Below are 19,877 nucleotides of genomic sequence, written 5' to 3'. Positions count from 1 at the left end.
AAATTCATGGGTTAATACACATGAAAAATCAAAGAATTTGGACAATACTTAAAAAAGCGTTTGTAAATGCGGAAATGGACGTTAAAAATATGGTGTGAGTATACGTGAAGGTTGTCCAACTCATTACGGAGGTCATCATAAAGTTTTTTGAAAAAAAAAAAATTGGTGTTCCGGATGCCAGATCCATAGGCATTAACACACGAAAAATCGGGTAATTTGGGAGATTCTTAAAGAAAGACTTCCAAATGCGGAAATGGGCGTCAAAGAAATAGTGTGAGTGTACGTGAAGGTTCTCCAACTCATTTCAGAGGTCCTCATTAAGTTTTTTGAGAAAATAATTTTGGATGTTCCGGAAGCCAAATCCATAGGCTAATACACATGAAAAATTGGTGAATTTAGGCGATTCTTAAAAAAGTGCTTGTGAATGCGGAAATGGGCTTTAAAAATGGGGAAAGTATACATGAAGGTTCCACAACTCATTACGGAGGTCCTCATAAAGTTTTTTGAGAAAAAAAAATTGGGTGCTCCTGGCGCCATATCCATGGGTTAATAAATATGAAAAATTGGTAAATTTTGGGGGATTCTTAAAAAAAGACTTGTAAATGCAGAAATGGAAGTTAAAAAAATGGTGTAAAAACACATGAAGGTTCCCAACTCATTACGAAGGTATTCATAAAGTTTTCTGAGAAAAAAAATTGGGTGCTTCTGTCGCCAGATCTATGGACATTTAATACACACGAAAAATCGGATAATTTGGGAGATTTTTAAAATAGGGCTTGTAAACGCGGAAATGGGTATAAAAAAATGGTGTGAGTATACGTGAAGGTTCCCCAACTCATTACGGAAGTTTTCATAATGTTTTTGAGAAAAACTTTTTGGGTGCTCCGGGCGCCACGTCAATGGGCTAATACATACGAAAAATTGGTGAATTTAGGCGTTTCTTAATAAAAGGCTTGTAAATGTGAAAATGAACGTTAAAAAAATGGTTTGAGTATACATGAAGGTTCTCAACTCATTACGCAGGTCCCATAAAGTTTTTTGATAAAAAAAATTGGGTGCTACGAGCGCCAAATCAATGGGCTAATACACACAAAGTATCGATGAATTTTTCTTTAAAATGGGTTTGTAGATGCGGAAATGGGTGTTAAAAAAATTGTTTGAATATACGCGAAGGTTCCCAACTCATTACGGAGGTCCCCATAAAGTTTTCTAAGAAAAATATTTGGTGTAATGGGATAATACACACGAAAAGTTGAGAATTTGGGCGATTCGTAAAAAAGACTTGTAAATGCGAAAAGGGGCATTAATAAAATTGTGTGAGTATATGTGAAGATTCCAAAGCTCATTTCGGAGGTCTTCATAAAGTTTTTTGAGAAAAATATTTTGGGTGCTATGGGCGCCATTTTAATGGGCTAATACACACGAAAAATCGGTGAATTTGGGTGCTTTTTAAAAAGAGATTTTTAAATGTGAAAATGGGCGTTAAAAATGGGGTGAGTATACATAAAGGTTTCCCAACTCATTACGGAGGTCCTACTAAAGTTTTTTTAGAAAAAAAAATTGGGTTCTTCGGGCGCCAAATTCATGGGCTAATACACACAGAAAATAGAAAAATTTGGACGATACATAAAAAAGCGCTTTTAAATGCGGATATGGATGTTAAAAATATGGTATTAGTATACGTGAAGGCTCGCCGACTCATTACGGAGGTCCTCATAAAGTTTTTTGAGAAAAAAAATTGGGTGCTTCGGGTGCCAGATCCATGGGCTATATAACACACGAAAAATTAGAAAATTTGAGTGATTCTTCAAAAGGAGCTTGTAAATACGGAAATGGGTGTTAAAAAAATTGTGTGAGTATACGTGAAGGTTCACCAACTAATTACGAAAATCCTCATAAAATTTTTTGAGAAAAAAAATTTGGGTGCTTTGGGAGCCAGATTCATGGGCTAATACACACGAAAAATCGGTGAATTTGGGTTATTCTTTAAAATGGTATTTTAAGTGCGGAAATGAGCGTTAAAAATGGTGTTAGCATACATGAAGGTTCCCCAACTCATTACGGAAGTACTTATAAAGTTTTTTGAGAAAAAAAAATTAGGTGTTTCGGGTTTCAAATCCATGGGCTAATACACACTAAAAAATCAAAGAATTTGGACGATACTTAAAAAAGGGCTTGAAAATGCGGAAATAGACGTTAAACATATGGTGTGAGTATACATAAAGGTTTCCCAACTCATTACGGAGGTCCTCATAATGTTTTTGGAGAAAAAACAAATTGGGTGCTCCGGACACCAGATTCATGGGCTATAACACACGAAAAATTAGAAAATTTGGGCGATTCTTAAAAAGGGACTTGTAAATGCGGAAATGGGCTTTAAAAAAATAGTGTGACTATACGTGAAGGTTCACCAACTCATTAAGAAAGTCCTCACAAAGTTTTTTGAGGAAAAAAAATTGGGTTCTCCGACGCCAAAATAATGGGCTACTAGACACGAAAAATCAACGAATTTGGGATACTCTTAAAATAAGGCTAGTAAATGCGGAAATAAGTGTTAAAGAAATGGCGTGACTATACGTGAACGTTCCCTAACTCAATACAGAGGTCCTCATAAAGTTTTTGTAGAAAAAAAAAATTGGGTGCTCCATGCGCCAAATTCATGGGATAATACATATGGGGAATTTGGACGATTCTTAAAAAGGTCTTGTAAATAATGAAATGGGAGTTTAAAAAAATGGTGTGAGTATAAATAAAGGTTCCCCAACTCATTACGGAGGTCCTCATAAAGGTTTTTATCCATGGGTAAATACACATGAAAAATTGGAAAATTTGGGTGATTCTTTAAAAAATGGCTTGTAAATGTGAAAATAGGCTTTGAAAAATGGTGTGAGTATACGTGAAGTTTCCCCAACTCATTACGGAGGTCCTCATAAAGTTGTTAGACAAAAAATTTGGGTTCCCCGGGCATATCCATGGACACAAACGAAAAATTGAGAAATTTGGGCGATTCTTAAAAAATGCTTGTAAATACGGAAATTGACGTTAAAAAAATGGTGTGAGTATACGTGAAGGTTCTTCAACTAATTACGGAGATCCTTATAAAGTTTTTTGAGAAAACAAAATCATGGTGCTCTGGACGCCACATCTATGGGCTAATACACACGAAAAATCGCTGAATTTGGGTGATTCTTAAAAAAAGACTTGTAAATGCAGAAATGAGCGTTAAAAAAATGTTCTTAGTATACGTGAAGGTTCCCCAACTCATTACTGAGATCCTCATGAAGTTTTTTGAGAAAACAAAATTGATTGCTCTGGGCGCTAATCCATGGGCAATACACACGAAAAATTGGAGAATTTGGGTGATTCTTAAAAAAAAGTTGTAAATGCGGAAATGAGAGTTAATAAATGGTGTGAGTATCCGTTAAGGTTCCCCATCTCATTACGAAGGACCTCATTAAGTTTTTTGAGAAAAATAATTTGGGTGCTCCGGCGCCCGATCCATGTTCTAATACAGACAAAAAATCGATGAATTTGGGCGATTTAAAAAAAAGGCTTGTAAATGCGGAAATGGGCGTTAAAAATGGTGTGAGTATACGTAAAGATTTAACAACTCATTTCAGAGGTTCTCAAAAGTTTTTTGAGAAAAAAAAATAGGTGCTTCGTGCGCTAGATCCATGGGTTAATAATACACACGAAAAATGGGGAATTTGGGCGATTCTTAAAAAGGGGATTGTAAATGCGGAAATGGGAGTTAAAAAAATGGTGTGAGTATACGTGAAGGTTTCCCAACTCATTAGTGAGGTCCTTATAAAAAATTTTAAGAAAAATATTTTGGGTGCTCCTAGTGCCAGATCCATAGGCTAATACACACGAAAAATCAGAAATTTTGGAAGATTATTAAAAAAGTACTTGTAAATGCAGAAATTGGGGTTACAAAATTGTGAGAGTAAGGTTACCCAACTCATTAAGGAGGTCCTTAAAAAGTTTTTTGAGAAAAAAACTTTGGCTTCTCCAGCTCCGGATCAATGGGCTAATACACACGAAAAATCGATAAATTTGGGCGATTCTTAAAAAAGTGCTAGTAAATGCGGAAATGGGCATTAAAAAATTGTGTGAGTATACGTGAAGGTTCCCCAACTCATTACGGAGGTCTTCATAAAGTTTTCTTAAAAAAAAAAAATTGGATGCTCTGAGCGCCAGATCCATGGGCTAATACACACGAAAAATCGGAGAATTTTGGCGATTCTTAAAAAGGGCTTGTAAATGTGAAAATGCATTAAAATGGTGTGAGTATACGTGAAGTTTCCCCAACTCATTACGGAGGGCCTCATAAAGATTTTTAAGAAAAAAATATTGGGTGCTCCGGGCGCGAGATCCATGGGCTAATACACACAAAAAATCAGGGAATTTGGGCGATTTTTAAAAGAGGGCTTGTAAATGCAAGAATAGGGATTAAAAAATGGCGTGAGTATACGTAAAGATTCCCCATCTCATTACGGAGGTCCTCATAATATTTTTTGAGGAAAAAAATTGGGTGCTCCGAGAGCCAGATCCATGGGCTAATAAACACGAAAAATTGGGAAATTTAGGTGATTTTTAAAAAAAGACTTGTAAATGCGGAAATGGGCGTAAAAACATGGTGTGAGTATACGTAAAGGTTCCCAACTCATTACGAATGTCCTTATAAAGTGTTTTGAGAAAAAAAATTGGGTGCTTCGAACGCCAGATACATGGGCTAATACACACTAAAAATCGGTGAATTTAGGTGATTCTTAAAAAAAAGCTTGTAAATGTTAAATTGGGCGATAAAAAAATGGTGTGAGTATATGTTAAGGTTTCCCAACTCATTAACGAGGTCCTCATAAAGTTTTTTAAGGAAAAAAAATTGGGTGCTCCAGGCGCCATATCTTTGGGCTAGTACACACGAAAAATTGGGAAATTTGTGTGATTTCTAAAAATGGCTTGTAAATGCAGAAATGGGCGTTAAAAAAATGGTGTTAGTATACGTGAAAGTTCCCCAACTCATTACGGAAGTCTTCATAAAGTTTTTGAGAAAAGAATTTTGAATGCTCCGGATACACAAGAAAAATTGAGAAATTTGCGCGATTCCTAAGAAAGGCATGTAAATGCGAAAATGGGCATTAAAAAAATAGTGTTAGTATATGTGATTGTTCCACAACTCATTACGGAGGTCCTTATAAAAATTTTTGAGATAATAAATTTAGGGTGCTCAGGGGCGGCAGATCCATGGGCATTAGCACACGAAAAATCGGTGAATTTGGGAGATTTTTTTTAAATGGCTTGTAAATGCGAAAATGAGCGTTAAAAAAATAGTGTTAGTATATATGATGGTTCCCCAACTTATTACGGAGGTACTCATAATAATTTTTGAGAAAAAAATTATGTGCTCCAGGGCGCCAGATCCATGGACTAATACACACGAAAAATTGTAAAACTTGCATGATTCCTAAAATAAGGCATGTAAATGCAAAAATGGTGAGGCTATACATACAATTTCCCCAGGTCATTACTGAAACAGAAACCTCCAAAAAAGGGCAATGGTTTTGCAAAAACAAGCCCGAAAGTCGTATCTCCAAAAAAAAATTCATTGAAGTTGCACACGAAAAATAGAGAAAATGAACTAATTTTTTTTTTTTCAGTGGACCCTATATGCTATTAAAATGGAGCAGATCATGGTGAGGCTATACATACAATTTCCCTAGGTCATTACTAAAGGTTTTGGAAAAAAAAACACATCACAAAAAAAATATTAAATAACTAACACATGAAAAAACTTTTAAAAACACATAATTTTGTTGAATGGCCTCTTAGTTATATATAAATGACGCGGATAATGGTGAAATTAAAAGGTCTTAGTCATAAAAACTTTTTTCTCAAATTAATTTCATGCATCTATATCTGAAATACTGAAGACAAGACATCAGAAGTATATTGCAAACTGAAGAAGTTTGAATTCAGCATACTATCCTTCAAAAACAAACTTACAGAAGTAGAAACCTCCATGATTTTGAGGTCTCCGCTGGTACTCAGTAAACCATTTTGAAATTCTTGAAAAGAAGCATAGAATAACATGCACAAACATGCCTAGCCCCTAGAAAATTTAATTGAGAACACATCCAACAAATTGAAAGATATAACAAGGAAAACAATACGCAGCCCAGATATGGGGACAAAAACAAACTACAGTTTAAAACAGTGCTTGATACACTATAAAACCTAAAGATAACTAAGCAACAAAAGTAAGAAATTGTCTTAAAAAGTTCCGCTTAAACATATGAAAAAGACTGATACTAACTCTGAGGTGATGCTTTTGCAACCCCACCACTAGGTGGAACAGACTGCGAGGTTGGAGCTGCTTCAGAAGCATATGCTGGAGGCTGGGAGTAAGCACCATAGGCACTGTTGTAAGGTGGTGGCTGCTGGCCATAACTTGGCGGAGCGCCATAAGACTGGGCACCATAACCTGGCTGAGCTGGTGGAGCACCATAGGCAGAAGAGGGAGGTCGCTGAGCGTTGGGATCAGCCTGGGTATAACCTGATTGAGCAGCTGGTTGAGGATACCCGGGTTGCGCAGTGGGAGGCTGAGCATAACCAGCTTGTGCACTAGGAGACTGCTGTGGTTGACCATAACTTGCCTGACTAGGAGGCTTTTGAGCCTGAGGGGCCCCATAACTAGCAGCATAGCCTCCAGCTGGCTGTGTACCATACCCACCTTGAGAAGTTGGGGGCACCCCATATCCAGCCTGAGCAGAGCCTTGAGATGGGTAACTAGGATTAGGGCTGGGCTGCTGGCCAGAATGATATCCTTGTTGACCCGTGGCTGATGCTGGTGGAGGTGCTTGACTGCCATCACTTTGGGTACCATATGACGAGTTCTGGCCATCTGATGTTGGGTTTGAGGCATTCCCATAGCCAGCAGTAGAGCTATAACCTTGTTGCTGCTCATAACCAGAACCCTGATAACCACCAGATTGAGGGGCAGGTGCATGATATCCACCATAGCCATCCTGGGCATAAGCTTGTCCTTGGCTGTAACCAGAGGCAGATTGCTGGTTGTAACCATAGGCACTAGTATCAGTTGAAGCAGCTGAACCTCCAGCAGTTTGCTGCTGTTGTTGTGGAGCCTGTTGGTTGTAGTAATCATACCCACCTGCCTGAGATTGTTGATTTTGAGCAGCACTCTGATCCCAGCCAGAGGCATATCCAGCAGAGGCAGGTTGAGGAGGGTAGCCAGGATAAGATGGTTGAGATGGGTATGCACCAGGCTGACCATAGCCATAACCAGATTGTTGCATAGGTGCACCAGGAGGGGCCCAGCTTGTAGGAGGCCGGGCCTGATAACCTTGTTGTTGATATCCTCCGGACATCCCTTGATTCCTAGCACGATTCTGCACAAGAATTGTTGTCTAAACTAACCAAGAATATGATTGATTCAAGCATATTTAAATAACTCACATTGCAAGGGCAGACTAAGCCACACCCAGGTAGCATAATCATAGCAGATAAAACAGTAACTTATACCACAAACATATAACAATTGATATTAGGTATGCATCAAGACAGATGTAAGACTTACTGGTTGGGAGGTACAAACTCCTGGCAGATGCTCATCCTCACCCTATTTGAAGTGAAGGATACCAAAGCAAAAGGCAAAAAACAAATACACACACATTCTATATGTAGGCAAGATAACTCTTTAAGATGGCAAGATACCACTATAAGATAACCAAGGCACCACTATAGGCCAAGGGACTTGACCAATAATAAAAGATGATGGAGTAATCTGTTCATTATGTCATAAGCAGAGTGTTCAGATTTTTATATGATAATAATATGGTGTAAATTTATATACCCAGAGAAGACAAATAACTATTTCAATGACATGCAAATTAGACAAACGACGAACTTCAATATTAAGAATAAATATGTTGTGTTTGCAAAGTAGCAAGAGCAGTTCACCTTGAGGTTCCAAGATGAGCAATCACTACTTGAATTGGGTTCACCCATAAAAGAAGTGGACCACAGGGGCACCAACAACAAGGGAAACCACAGCGTGATAATGTATGTCATTAATAACACTGCCAGAAAGCAGATTCCTACATGCCACATCACACTTGAAGGGCAACAATTCCGTTTTTCGATAATGAGAAATGCGAACCTAGCAGTACTGCTAACAATCAAGAGGAGAACACACAAAACTGACATACTAATGGTCCTTAAAGCACTCCAAATCTCAAAGGAAGTTTGATCTTCATAGCCATTACTAAAAGGTCTATGGAGAAAGGGAAAAAATCAGATACTAGCGGATAATCAATAGTAATGAATGAGGTGGATTTTTCTTGAGAGAAACCAAATGAAGCACTAGAAAATCCTGAGGCACAAAAAAGTTGTCCTCTGGCTGAATAATGACATCAACAGTAGATAATTACACCAAACACTATTTGTTACAACACTTGTGTAGTACATTCATATAATATCTCAAGATTGACACCCAAAAGATACAATGATAATTTCAACAAATCTTAGTTTCCTCCATTGCATCCTAGCAAAATCAGTCCCTCATTTACTCCCAGAATATGACATTAGTTATCAATAATTAGGTTGGAGACCATACCAGAACAATGCTGAGGGAACACCAACACTTAGGGTTCCATGTTGGTGTCACCATTGTCCAATACATACTAAGCCTACAAATTTTCCAATAATAATATCAGTGATCAGATACAAAATTAACCAGCATAGTTATATGTTGTCTCTTGATATTAACCAAGTACCCAAACCAAGAGTTATTGCACAACTCAGATTAGAATAATCCTCAATATTAGGGAAATTTTTAGACAGACTTAGTTACCTTCAAGGAGAACCTCTCCAAAACCTGCGCCTCACAAAAATCAGAACATCTAAAGTCCAATGAAATATAGATCAATAGACATTGAGGCAACTAAACATTTTGATAAGCCATCTTAAACCTGATAATGCCTTGGGTTAGAAACTGATCTCTTGCTCCAGCAACATCCAACTAATTAAAAAGAACCGATGGAAAAAAATGTTGACATATGTAGGTGTCATGTCACACTACAGATATATTATGTGGATAACAAACTATTAATCCTTCTATTTAAAGTAATGAAGCTATAGTTAAGAGTGGAGCAAAATACTCTCAAAGACCTATTTGCAACTAGAAAGCATATCTCCAATATTAATAAGAATACTTCCTTCCAAAAACTGAAGCACAGCAAGAGCCAATCTCCTTCATCCAGGGGTCATTGAAATGAACTACAATTCCCATTAACTGACGCTGTCGACCAAGAAGAGGACTGGCAAAATGATATCTGCAAACACTATGAATTCTAGCGATGCAAGGACGGATATAGGTAATTGACAGCAACATACATACATGAAACTTTCAGATATAGATGATGAACATCCTGATTAAGTCGTATATTGGATTAGTAATTGCTCATTCATGATGCTCTAGCAACAGAAGTAAACTGTAACTTAAATGTGTCAGGAAATTCCACCACTGCTGAAAAAATTAATACCACTGCATCTTCAAGATGGTAAGAGATGAAATTTGAACATTCAGTATCAAGAGAACTACAAAAGCAACTCTTACAGGACTAAAGTATAAAAGTGCAGTCTTCCACAACATGCAACTTGCAACATACACACACACAGTTACAAACTACAAACAGCAAATAACATACAAATATAGACTGTTTAAAATTTGAAGGAGATTAAATGCATCATCATGAGGCAAGAGTTCATCTACCTTTGCTGCCTATTATATTCTTGCAATAAAAAGGAAAGAATAGAAAGTGATATCCAATTACGCATACCTCACTAATTACTTCATACACCAGCTGCTTAGCAGCCTCAATCTGTTCACTTGACCCATCAATTTGAACTGTTCTTTCCTGTGATGTATCACCTGGAGGCAAGTGCAAAGGGATCACCTGTGACAAAGTAGGTAAAGATAAGAAAGAAAGCTGGAAAAAAATCTCCTAAACAATTGCTTCACACACTGCAAAGGACTGTAATTCTTCATAAAAGATAAGTGCCATTGCCAACCAAAAACTGCAAATTATTTGGGAAAAGCATTTTGCAGTTACCTGAATACGTGCTCCAGTTCTTGCCTGCATACTTTTTATAGTCTCACCTCCTTTTCCAATAACAAGACCAACCTAACAAAACACGTACCAATACACATGAGACAAACAGTAGAAAGCTAACCACGAGACAACTAAACTACAACACTAAATCTCACCTTGTTGTTGGGGACTTTCAAGGAAAACTGTTCTCCTCCAGATTGCTGTCCAGGTAATCTTCGGGAAACTAGACCAGAACCACCTGAATCAGCCTGTTTCAGATACATAATGCATTATTAACAAACTGAAAACAGATCAATTAATGGTCAAAAGCATGAGAAGATGGATATAATTCAACAAAAGAATTACTGGAGTTTGACACTCTTTTAGGTATTGTAAGGCAAAGATTAGTACCTCAGAAAGAACCTCAGTAATCAACTGTTCAGCCTTAGCTATTTGGTCTGGAGTACCCATGAGTTCAACTGCTCTATTTGTAGAATTAGGATCAGCATCCATGTCTCTAGTAACCTGAATTTTGGCTCCAGATTGGAGTTGAAGATACTTGATGGTCTCCCCACCTTTTCCTATAATCACACCAACTCTGCCATTTGGTATTTCAATCTTCTTGCTTTGCCCCGGATAACCATATGAACTTGTAACTGAAGGAGTAACAATGGGCTTGTCTGCAGTCAAGAAAAGCCACAGATATTTAACATCTCAACAAGATCTTATAATAAACCAGAATTGCTATCATAGTGAAATCTAAAACCCTACTACCTTGCCAACTAATCACATCAGTGGTAGCCAATTTACAAACACAAATTTGGTATGGATAATTGTATTTCATCAAAAATATTTTGTAAACAGATTATTTTTGGTCGGGTATAGAAGTAGGTGAAAATTACAATAACAATGAGCAATAAAATAACACTTCGGTAATTATAAAAAAAAAAAACTTCATTTCCTGAAAATTGTTCTCCCACAGCAAAAAGGCATAAACACAAATCAACAACAACAAAAGGAAGTAAACTACAACGGGCTGTATAAGATATAAGGATACCTGTAAATAACGAACTCAAATTCTTCTTTTTGGTGTCAATAGAGCGGTATCCAAAAGGAAAAGAATTTCAGTGAGAAAATACATCTTTTTAATTTAAAAAACATCTCACCTTCATCTCAAAAACCATCATAAGAGAGCACACAAAATCAATTACAGAAAAGGACAGAAAATTCATAAATCGTGTAAACCTGACTACCGTACAAACTAATTAAATCAATCGTAGCCAATATAAACACTATTTTGATATTGGGTTTAACGATATCTGTAAAAAATGAACTTCGTTTTAATAGTGCAGTATCTCTAACAGTAAAGAATTACAGAAAAAATTACAATTCTTTAAATAAAACTCAATTTCGTGTCAAAGCATCCAAAGAAAACAGACAAACTACACAAAACACAAAATCCATAACAGCAAAAGGCTAGAAAAAGCTCATAACCCTTACGTTCATAGGAATCATATCCACCAGCACCAGCACCACCGCCGTTATTATCAACTCTAGGTTTCTTAGCTTCAGCACTATTCAACAACCTAGCAGCGATCTCCTGAGCCTTCTGCTTAGCCAACTGGAAATCATCCATGGGCGGCGGAACATTGTTGTAAGAAGAAGGAGGAGCAGCACCATCAGAAGGAGATAAGGAAGCGATCGGAGCAGAAAATCCAGTAGGTCTACGTGGACCAGGAGACGGTGTCGTTTGATCATCGTACTTCCTCTTGTTGTTACCGGCTTCTGGTGCTCCGTACTGTGCTTCTTCCGCCATTGTTGCTTTCGATTTGCTCAGATTTGGGAGAAAAAGGAGTGCAGCGGCGGTAGGGTTTTCGAAACCCTAGTGAGAGAAGTAGTAGTAAAGAGAATGAACAATTTCGGGTCAACAATGAGTTTTATATGAATTTGACCCATGACTAGATTAGATATTTTTTTATTGATAGAAATTGGGCCTCAAGTCTCTCCCCGATCTATCTAAGATCGTGTCCTAAAGCATTGGTAAGCTATCTATGTTCGGAACAAATTTTAGGTTCATATAATTTATAGTGTTGATCGATTGTAGTTATACAATCTTGAAATCAAGTTTATGTGTCTTGATCTTTTTTGAATTACTAAACATACTATTTATGTTCGTAATTTCTAATTGAATCTGTTGAAATATTGTTTGTTTATCTATAACATAATTCATATACAGATATTAGTTTTTACCAATTCAGATATGATAAATCAAAGCTTTCAAATAAGAAGTCGTGATGTGTTTCATTATAATTTTTCAGTGCTTCCTGTTAAGTTGATGCAGAGTCTTATCAAATACTGTTTTGTTGTAAATTCTTCTCAAGTTATGCTTTAAAATGATTTTGTTATGCAATAGATCATATTCATTATCTATAACTGAATGATGAACAGTTTTCAATGAATTACCGTTACACTAGCAACATATAAGATTCTCATTTTCAGCAATCTATCTTTAGTTGATAATTACCTTTTAGACCAGTGATAGCAATCATATGGATTTTGACAAGATCCATACAATCATACAAACTGTCTTTCGATTAAAACAAGATATCTCGATGATACCGAGTATTCTTCAAAAGTAGTAAGATTATATTTCTTGTATGTGTATTATACACTATCTTACTTGTGTCCAGAACTTTAAAAAATTTATAATGATAAAAATTACTTCCTGTTTTTGTTCTTTTCAAATATAGTAATTAAATTTGTCGTGATATGTTTATTAACAGTGTGATCTCTATACAATTTTCAATTTTTGGACGTTCAAATATGAAAAATCAAATCTCCTAAATTAGCAATCACAATATGTTTTCTCATAATCTTCAATGCTTTTTGTTAAGTTGATGCAAAGTCCTTCCAATGTCATTTTGTTGCAACTTCACCCAAAACAATGTTTTAAAGTCATTTAACAATAAAGTAGACCAAATACATTTTATGAATAAATGATGAGCAGTTTTCAATAAACTATCATCACACAAATAACTAATATCAACACATGAAATTTTCATTTTCAACAATTTATCTTTAGTCACTAAATTTTTTTCTGAAGAGACAATCACAAGAAAAGTTCTCATTTTCTCAAAGGAAACTTATTTTCAACCTCTTCACAACCCAAATCTCAACAAGTCAATTATTCATTTTCTGAAGGAAAACTTATGTAAATGTATACTCAAACCATTTAGTTTATTAACATGATCATAGTATATACTATTTATACCTTTCAATTATATATGCGTGTATAGATATATATCTTATAAGTATAGGATGTACATATTTAATATAAAATATATATTGTATTCATATTTTGTAAATTAGATGGCCCAGCCTAGTGGTTTGAGCTTGGGACTTCCATGTTGGAGGTCTCAAGTTCGAAACCCCTTGCCAGAGCAAGGGGTTTGCCTTCTGGGTCGAGCTCGTCGCACCAGGCTTGCCTAGTGCAGGTTACCTCTCTATGTGGTTTGCAAGCTATTGCATAGGAGCGAGGGTTTTACCCTGTGCGCACCCAAAGGGTAGCGGCTGCGGGTTTCCCTTGTCATAAAAAAATAATAATATTAGACCGTAACTTTTTCTTTCTAAATTCAAAGTAAAGTCCAAAATAGCTTGGGCTTGATCTTTAGTGATGTTCTTACAATTTGTTGCATCAAGTAGTCTTATAAGTAAGCTTTTTATAAAATTACTCGTTGATCAAAGACTTTCAAGCATATTAAAAGCTAAAATACTACACTTATATTAGAGTAGCATATGATGATGCATGTCTCTTCTATAGTAAGATGATTCTTATATTAGTTTCAAACCTTTTTCATATTATCGATCATATTTCTACTTGAGCTTTTATACAACCTTATCAAAGGAAGAAGTGGACCTAGTAAAAAACACGAACATTCGATAATTCTAAAAAGAATGTACATATGTATGTATATATTTTCAAATTGCTTTCTTCTAATCTCATATATATATATAATATTTTTTTCAAATTATTTTCTTCTAGTCAAATTTCAAACATGATATAAACTAGAAGAAAATAAGTGACTAATAAAGCAAATTTAATATCACATGTTGTAAGGTGTAAGTCACAAGTCTCTCAATGGTAACAACACAAATGTTTATCTTTTTTTGTGTGTATACTTTTTTAATCTATTTCTCTCCTCTTTTCCCCCCCTCACATTTATTCAAAAAGTAATAGAGTAGTTCAACAATAATTTCCCCCCTTTAAGGTTGGAGTATACACAAACATTGATAAGGCATTTTGCCAGCTTTTCATTCATATAAAGTTAGGCTCTTTTTTTCTTTATTATAGAAAATAACGACAACAAAATATTCAGTATTATTCCGTAAGTAAAATTTTGAGAAAGTAAAGTATAATTATACACCGATTATATTCGTAAAACATAAAATATAAGAGATGTTGCCAATACCATTAAGAATTTTGAGTTGAATACAAACGTACATATATTTCTCACACGAAATATAAATATTTATATTTCAAGAATCACTAAAAGTACAACAAACATTTAAAAAGCCAAATTCACAATTACATAACTGCATACAATTGTATGTACATAATACATAAAAATTGTCAAATCTTATTTGATACCTATCCTGATGAATGGAAGAAAATTTCGCCCCAAACACCATACTTATTAATAAAAAAAAATAACAAAACAAGCAAATTCAAATCTTGAATCCTCTATTTATTGCTATTAATTATTCGTGCCCATGCATAGCAGACATTGCCACTAAAGCAAGTTTTTGTAGATTCAATTTCACAACAGTATCAGTAAACATTTTTGTATCTTCACCAGTATTCCCTTCTGGAATATCAACAATATATGATTCCAAAACTATAGTATAATTTTTTCCATTTTTGCTGAATTCATTTACTGATGTAACTGATTTATAATTTGTCAATCTATGTTCACCTCCAACAACTCGAAAACTTAAAATATGTTTTTCATCATCTAATATTTCTAGACGTTCTGTACTTGTAGATGCAGGTATTCCTGACACAACTGTGACTTCTCTTATGCTGCCAACTCCGCCATCACCTATATCGAGTGACGAAGTCAAAAATTTTACTAAGAAAGATTAAAATATAAAGAAATTATTGGTGTAATATTTTATTTCAATAATAAAATGCATATACACCAACATAAATAAATTCACAAAGAAATCAAGAGGAGTGATGTCAATATGTAAATATGTATATACATACATAAAAAGAATATTTTTACCCAGCTACATAATGTAAGTCAAGTACATGTGACTCCATCACTTATTTTGAATTTAATTTTTTGTAAGAAGGATCGATTACTTGCTACAGTATTTCGATTATTGTATAAAAATGCAACTTTTGTCGATGAGGGGAATTGTGGTGATTAAGATAGGGTCGTCAAAATTATTGAAATCATAGCATAAAAATGCATTATATTGTGAAATACTTAGATTATTATTTTTTAAGTCTAGCAAAGTAGTACATGTATAAAATAAAATAAAACAGAAAGAGAAATGAGACTTTTATTTTTGATCGAATTAAACAAATAAAAAACGAACTTTTGACATTATTAATAAAAGATAATTCAAAGTATATTATCACTACGACATTTTTGGACAAATTTTATACGTTTAATTTGAACAAGAAAAATGAATAAGGTTCGAGATTATTTTTTTCATTGAGAAGATCAATAGTGTTTCTATTTACTCCGGCTTGACCTTAACCACTAGAAGAAGTCTCGCTTGTCCATACGTGAAAGGTAAATTGAATTATAATGTAATTAAATTATTATTTATTATAATAATATATGTTTATCATAAGATCAATTTAAACTTTTAGATGAAGTAATTACACACCTGACACGATCCTGCAACTTTTGATGAAGTGCTTATACTTCTCGGGATTATCAAAACGACGGACAAATGGCCACACGACATCGACGGGCGCGTCTATGCGCTGCGTCACAAGAGAAGTACAAGTGTTTGGTAAATCCTCAAAGGTATGGTAATTTCGAATCAATGGTTCCAATTCTGCAAATTCTTCTTGTGTTAGCCCTTGTGGAACTAATAATTGGCCATCACCATCCATTTAAGGAACGAGGGGAAGAATCGACGAGGCGAGTGTTCTTGAAGAGAAAAAAAATCACAAATTTGATTTGATTGAAAATGGAGAAAAAAATGGCAAATTGTTTTATCCTTCTTTTGGTTTTTGGGAGATAGGAAGAGAAGTTATAGGCTTTCTTTTTGTGAGAGGGAAAATACATGTGGGCATGGGTTGTTTGGCTTTATTTATTAGAGTATCGTAGGCAGTTCCGTGCATGAAGTAGGCGTAATTTTGTAGGTGAAATAATAATGATTAACCGACTTTATGAGATAATTAACATTAATTGAGTGATTTTTATGTCATAAAACAAAGTTCAGTGATTTTTTGATTTGAAAAATTAATTCGATTTTTAAATTTTTAATCAGAAACTTCGAGTTCATACTATATGGATTAGATATAATTTGTTGGTAAAGAACATTTTTTAAAATTAATTGAGCTTTTATATATGCGGTCTGAATTTAAATTATATTAAGATATGAAACAAATATAGAATATCGAGAAAAAAAAGAAGAAAAAACAACAAACATAGCAAAGCTGTATATTCGAGGATCATGTGACAAAGTTTAACACATTCGCGTGATCAAAACTCAACTTTGCAGCATTCAACCCTACCCACAACTTTTTCTTGGACCGTTGTTTGGTATGTGAGATAAAGAATAATTTTGAAATAAATTAATTATATTTCATATTTAATTTGAGTTATTAGGAAATTCGGAGATTTTTTTGTATCACACTATTTGTATTGAAATAGTGGTATTACTATCCCATATAGAAGGTGAGATAAAATAATCTCATGAATATTCTTGCTTATCTCATCCCGCAGACCAACTAGAGTTCTACGTTAGGACTTGGAGACATATGTGAAACTATGATGTTAGGGGTGTCAAATTAGCAAGTTAGGTTGAATTTGGACGGATCAAAATGGTCGAGTAATGTTGCACCAACCAAAGATATAGGTTAGAATCCTTCAAAAATGATATTGCACTCATATCTTATCCTCCAAGAATAATAGCTATTTTTGGAAGATTCGACACACAATCTGTAGTATTTTTGAGGAGTCGGAGAAATTTCTTGCTATTTTCAATCAATTGAAAGTTTGTTTCATTTTCAAGTTCTTGTTTCTTTCTTCACTTCAAAGTTCAAACATGATCTCTTTTCTCTAACTTAAGAAAGCTTATGTATACAAGAACACAGTCACTAGGAAGAGTCACGAGTATGGCTCAGTGATCAATGAGAGAATCACTAAGTCTCCGATTCAAAGTTCAAAATTTGGCGGAGGCAAGATATTAGTAGGTGATTTTTTCCCATCTATTCAAGTTTCGGTGGACAAAATTAATAACAAGGGGACTTGCTGGACATCAATACCACGAGCAAGGAGATCGGTTATTATTGTACTACATACTTTTCTATTACTAAATTTTATTAATATTCAATTCAACCTAATAAATATATGCACATAATTATTATTGTACTACATACTTTTCTATTACTAAATTTTAACTTATTATTTAATTATATTTTAATATAAAAGTCATAAATTATCCTCACTCTCACCCCTCCGCCCTCTCAAATAGAGGCGAACATAAAGTACTAGTACCAGATTCATCCGAATCTAGTATTTTTACACACATATATATTTTTGCATAAAAATTCATGACGAATACAATAACCACCAAATATGAGTTTATAACTTTAAAAACATCTTAATTCAACATAAAAAATCTTTAAAATAAATTTATAAAATTTAAATTCTAAAATTTATAAGTACTTGGAACCAAATGAAGGAAAAACTAAGAAGAGAGACTTTGACGCTTGCTTTCCCTATACTTCACAAATTTTCATACTCCTTTTGTATTAACCAAGTTACTCTACTTTATTTGTTTTATTTATTCTTTCCTTATCAATTTGTTTAAAAAAAGTTGGCATTTTTCTATATTTAAGAGTTATTTTATTTTATTATTTATAATTTATTTAATCATTTGTTGTTTGGTAATTAATGGCTCGATTGATAATTGGTTTTAACTATCATATTTGATATTTGACTTGATTAATGTGTTACATAAATATTGAAGTATGTACGAAAAAAATCTTCTCTATTTTTATTTTATTTTAGGATATTAAAACTAAAAATTTATAATTGAAAGCGAAAAGATTATATTTATTTCATCAAATCCTAAGGTGTTAGACAAACACTTTTTTCTTTGTTAGATTGGATGGGAGTAGTTGATCGATCGAACTACGATGATTGGAATGAAGACAGACAGACTTCCGTGCGAAAGACAGAACGACAAAAATTCTTCAATCATGGTGTTGGCATCAATTTATGTGCACAACAACTAGTTTTATAAGATATTTGCTATAACTTATCAATATACACGGATATTTTTGCCTACAAACAACATATTTAGTATAATTTTACATAATGAGATCGATAAAGATAGAAAGTACATAAATTTTACTCACATTTCATTTCGATAGAACGTAACACATATCAAGTAACATACCCAAGTACATATAACAAGTACTAGAAAAGGCATTACATAACAAAGTAATGTAGTATTTAAAACATAAACAGATGCAATATAATATAAATCACAACTCACAAAACTAATAATAATATTGATACTAAGAAAAAATAGGTACAAAACGTCAAACTACCCTGAACCCTAATTGTAGGAAAGTAAGACAACAATTAATTATCTACTAAATCTTTTATTGAGATGAACTAATTCGTATGTTACTCAACTCTCTAAATATTTCAGAACTTATATAACATGTATTTTTTTAAAATTCGAATAGCATGAACGAATTTTAGAAGTTCATCGATATAAGTCAATCATAAAAGATAGAATACAACACATATCAAGTAACATATATAAGTACAGTTAACAAGTACTAGAGAACACATTATATAACAAAATAATACATTTATCAAAACACAATGGAAAGTAACATAAATCACAGCTCACAAAACTTCTAATACTATTGGTACAAAGGCGAAACATGTATCGAACGTTAAACTACCACTAAGTCTAAATCGTAAAAAAATAAGATAACACTTAACTATCTACTAAATCTTCTATTGAGATCGATTAGTTCCTATGTTGTTCAAACTTTACAAAATACTCTGACATCTATATGACACGTATTTTCGATAGCATTTTTGAAAAATTCGAAAAGTATAATGTAGGGGTGTACATGATCGGGTTGGTTCGGGTTTTTCAAATATCAAACCAAATCATTTGTGTCGGATTTTTAAATTTATAAACCAAACCAAACCAATAAAACTCAAGTTTTTCAACCTCGGGTTTTTTCGGATTTTTTTCAAGTTTTTTGGATTTTCGGGTTGTTTCGGGTTTTTCCGGTAAAGTATTCATACAAACATATAATTTACTTGTACTTCAAATATTTCTTTAGTCCTACCAAAATACAACTATCTAAGGTGTTTCTTAAAAAATAACACAAAATATGATATGATTAATGACACTAAAATATCCAACAAAAAAATAAATGAAATCGCGTAAAAACAAATATTGCAAATTAACAAGTCATAATGAAAATGATCATAATTTAAAAGTACTAAATCATGTTAAAAATAAGTTTAATAAAGTATTAGT

General features: G+C 33.9%; 2 protein-coding genes across 2 annotated transcripts; both read right to left on the bottom strand.

The window, feature by feature from the left end:
- Window positions 1–6,117: 6,117 nt before the first annotated feature.
- Window positions 6,118–12,037, bottom strand: LOC102595397 (far upstream element-binding protein 2-like). The gene is made up of 6 exons (XM_006342443.2): window positions 11,613–12,037; window positions 10,524–10,792; window positions 10,289–10,381; window positions 10,134–10,205; window positions 9,861–9,977; window positions 6,118–7,409 (listed from the first exon to the last, which is right to left on the bottom strand). The coding sequence occupies exons 1-6, from the start codon at window positions 11,926–11,928 to the stop codon at window positions 6,312–6,314; spliced, it is 1,965 nt and encodes a 654-aa protein (XP_006342505.1). The 5' UTR covers window positions 11,929–12,037; the 3' UTR covers window positions 6,118–6,311.
- A 2,691-nt stretch (window positions 12,038–14,728) lies between these two features.
- Window positions 14,729–16,434, bottom strand: LOC102603461 (abscisic acid receptor PYL2-like). The gene is made up of 2 exons (XM_006342638.2): window positions 16,014–16,434; window positions 14,729–15,211 (listed from the first exon to the last, which is right to left on the bottom strand). The coding sequence occupies exons 1-2, from the start codon at window positions 16,243–16,245 to the stop codon at window positions 14,871–14,873; spliced, it is 573 nt and encodes a 190-aa protein (XP_006342700.1). The 5' UTR covers window positions 16,246–16,434; the 3' UTR covers window positions 14,729–14,870.
- Between the last annotated feature and the right edge of the window lie 3,443 nt (window positions 16,435–19,877).

This window comes from Solanum tuberosum, unplaced genomic scaffold (assembly GCF_000226075.1).
Source record: "Solanum tuberosum cultivar DM 1-3 516 R44 unplaced genomic scaffold, SolTub_3.0 scf00034, whole genome shotgun sequence".
NCBI classification, from domain to species: domain Eukaryota; kingdom Viridiplantae; phylum Streptophyta; class Magnoliopsida; order Solanales; family Solanaceae; genus Solanum; species Solanum tuberosum.
Note: the sequence above shows the minus strand (reverse complement) of the source record. Positions and strands in the feature narration are given on the sequence as shown.

Excerpts from the sequence above, each read along its gene's own strand:
- LOC102603461 (XM_006342638.2), bottom strand. The coding sequence starts at position 16,245 with ATGGATGGTGATGGCCAATTATTAGTTCCACAAGGGCTAACACAAGAA. Across the intron at positions 15,212-16,013 it reads AAGTTGCAGGATCGTGTCAG|GTGATGGCGGAGTTGGCAGC; the intron begins GTGTGTAATTAC and ends CACTCGATATAG.
- LOC102595397 (XM_006342443.2), bottom strand. The coding sequence starts at position 11,928 with ATGGCGGAAGAAGCACAGTACGGAGCACCAGAAGCCGGTAACAACAAG. Across the intron at positions 10,206-10,288 it reads TGAAAGTCCCCAACAACAAG|GTTGGTCTTGTTATTGGAAA; the intron begins GTGAGATTTAGT and ends GTGTTTTGTTAG. Across the intron at positions 9,978-10,133 it reads GAACTGGAGCACGTATTCAG|GTGATCCCTTTGCACTTGCC; the intron begins GTAACTGCAAAA and ends ACTTTGTCACAG.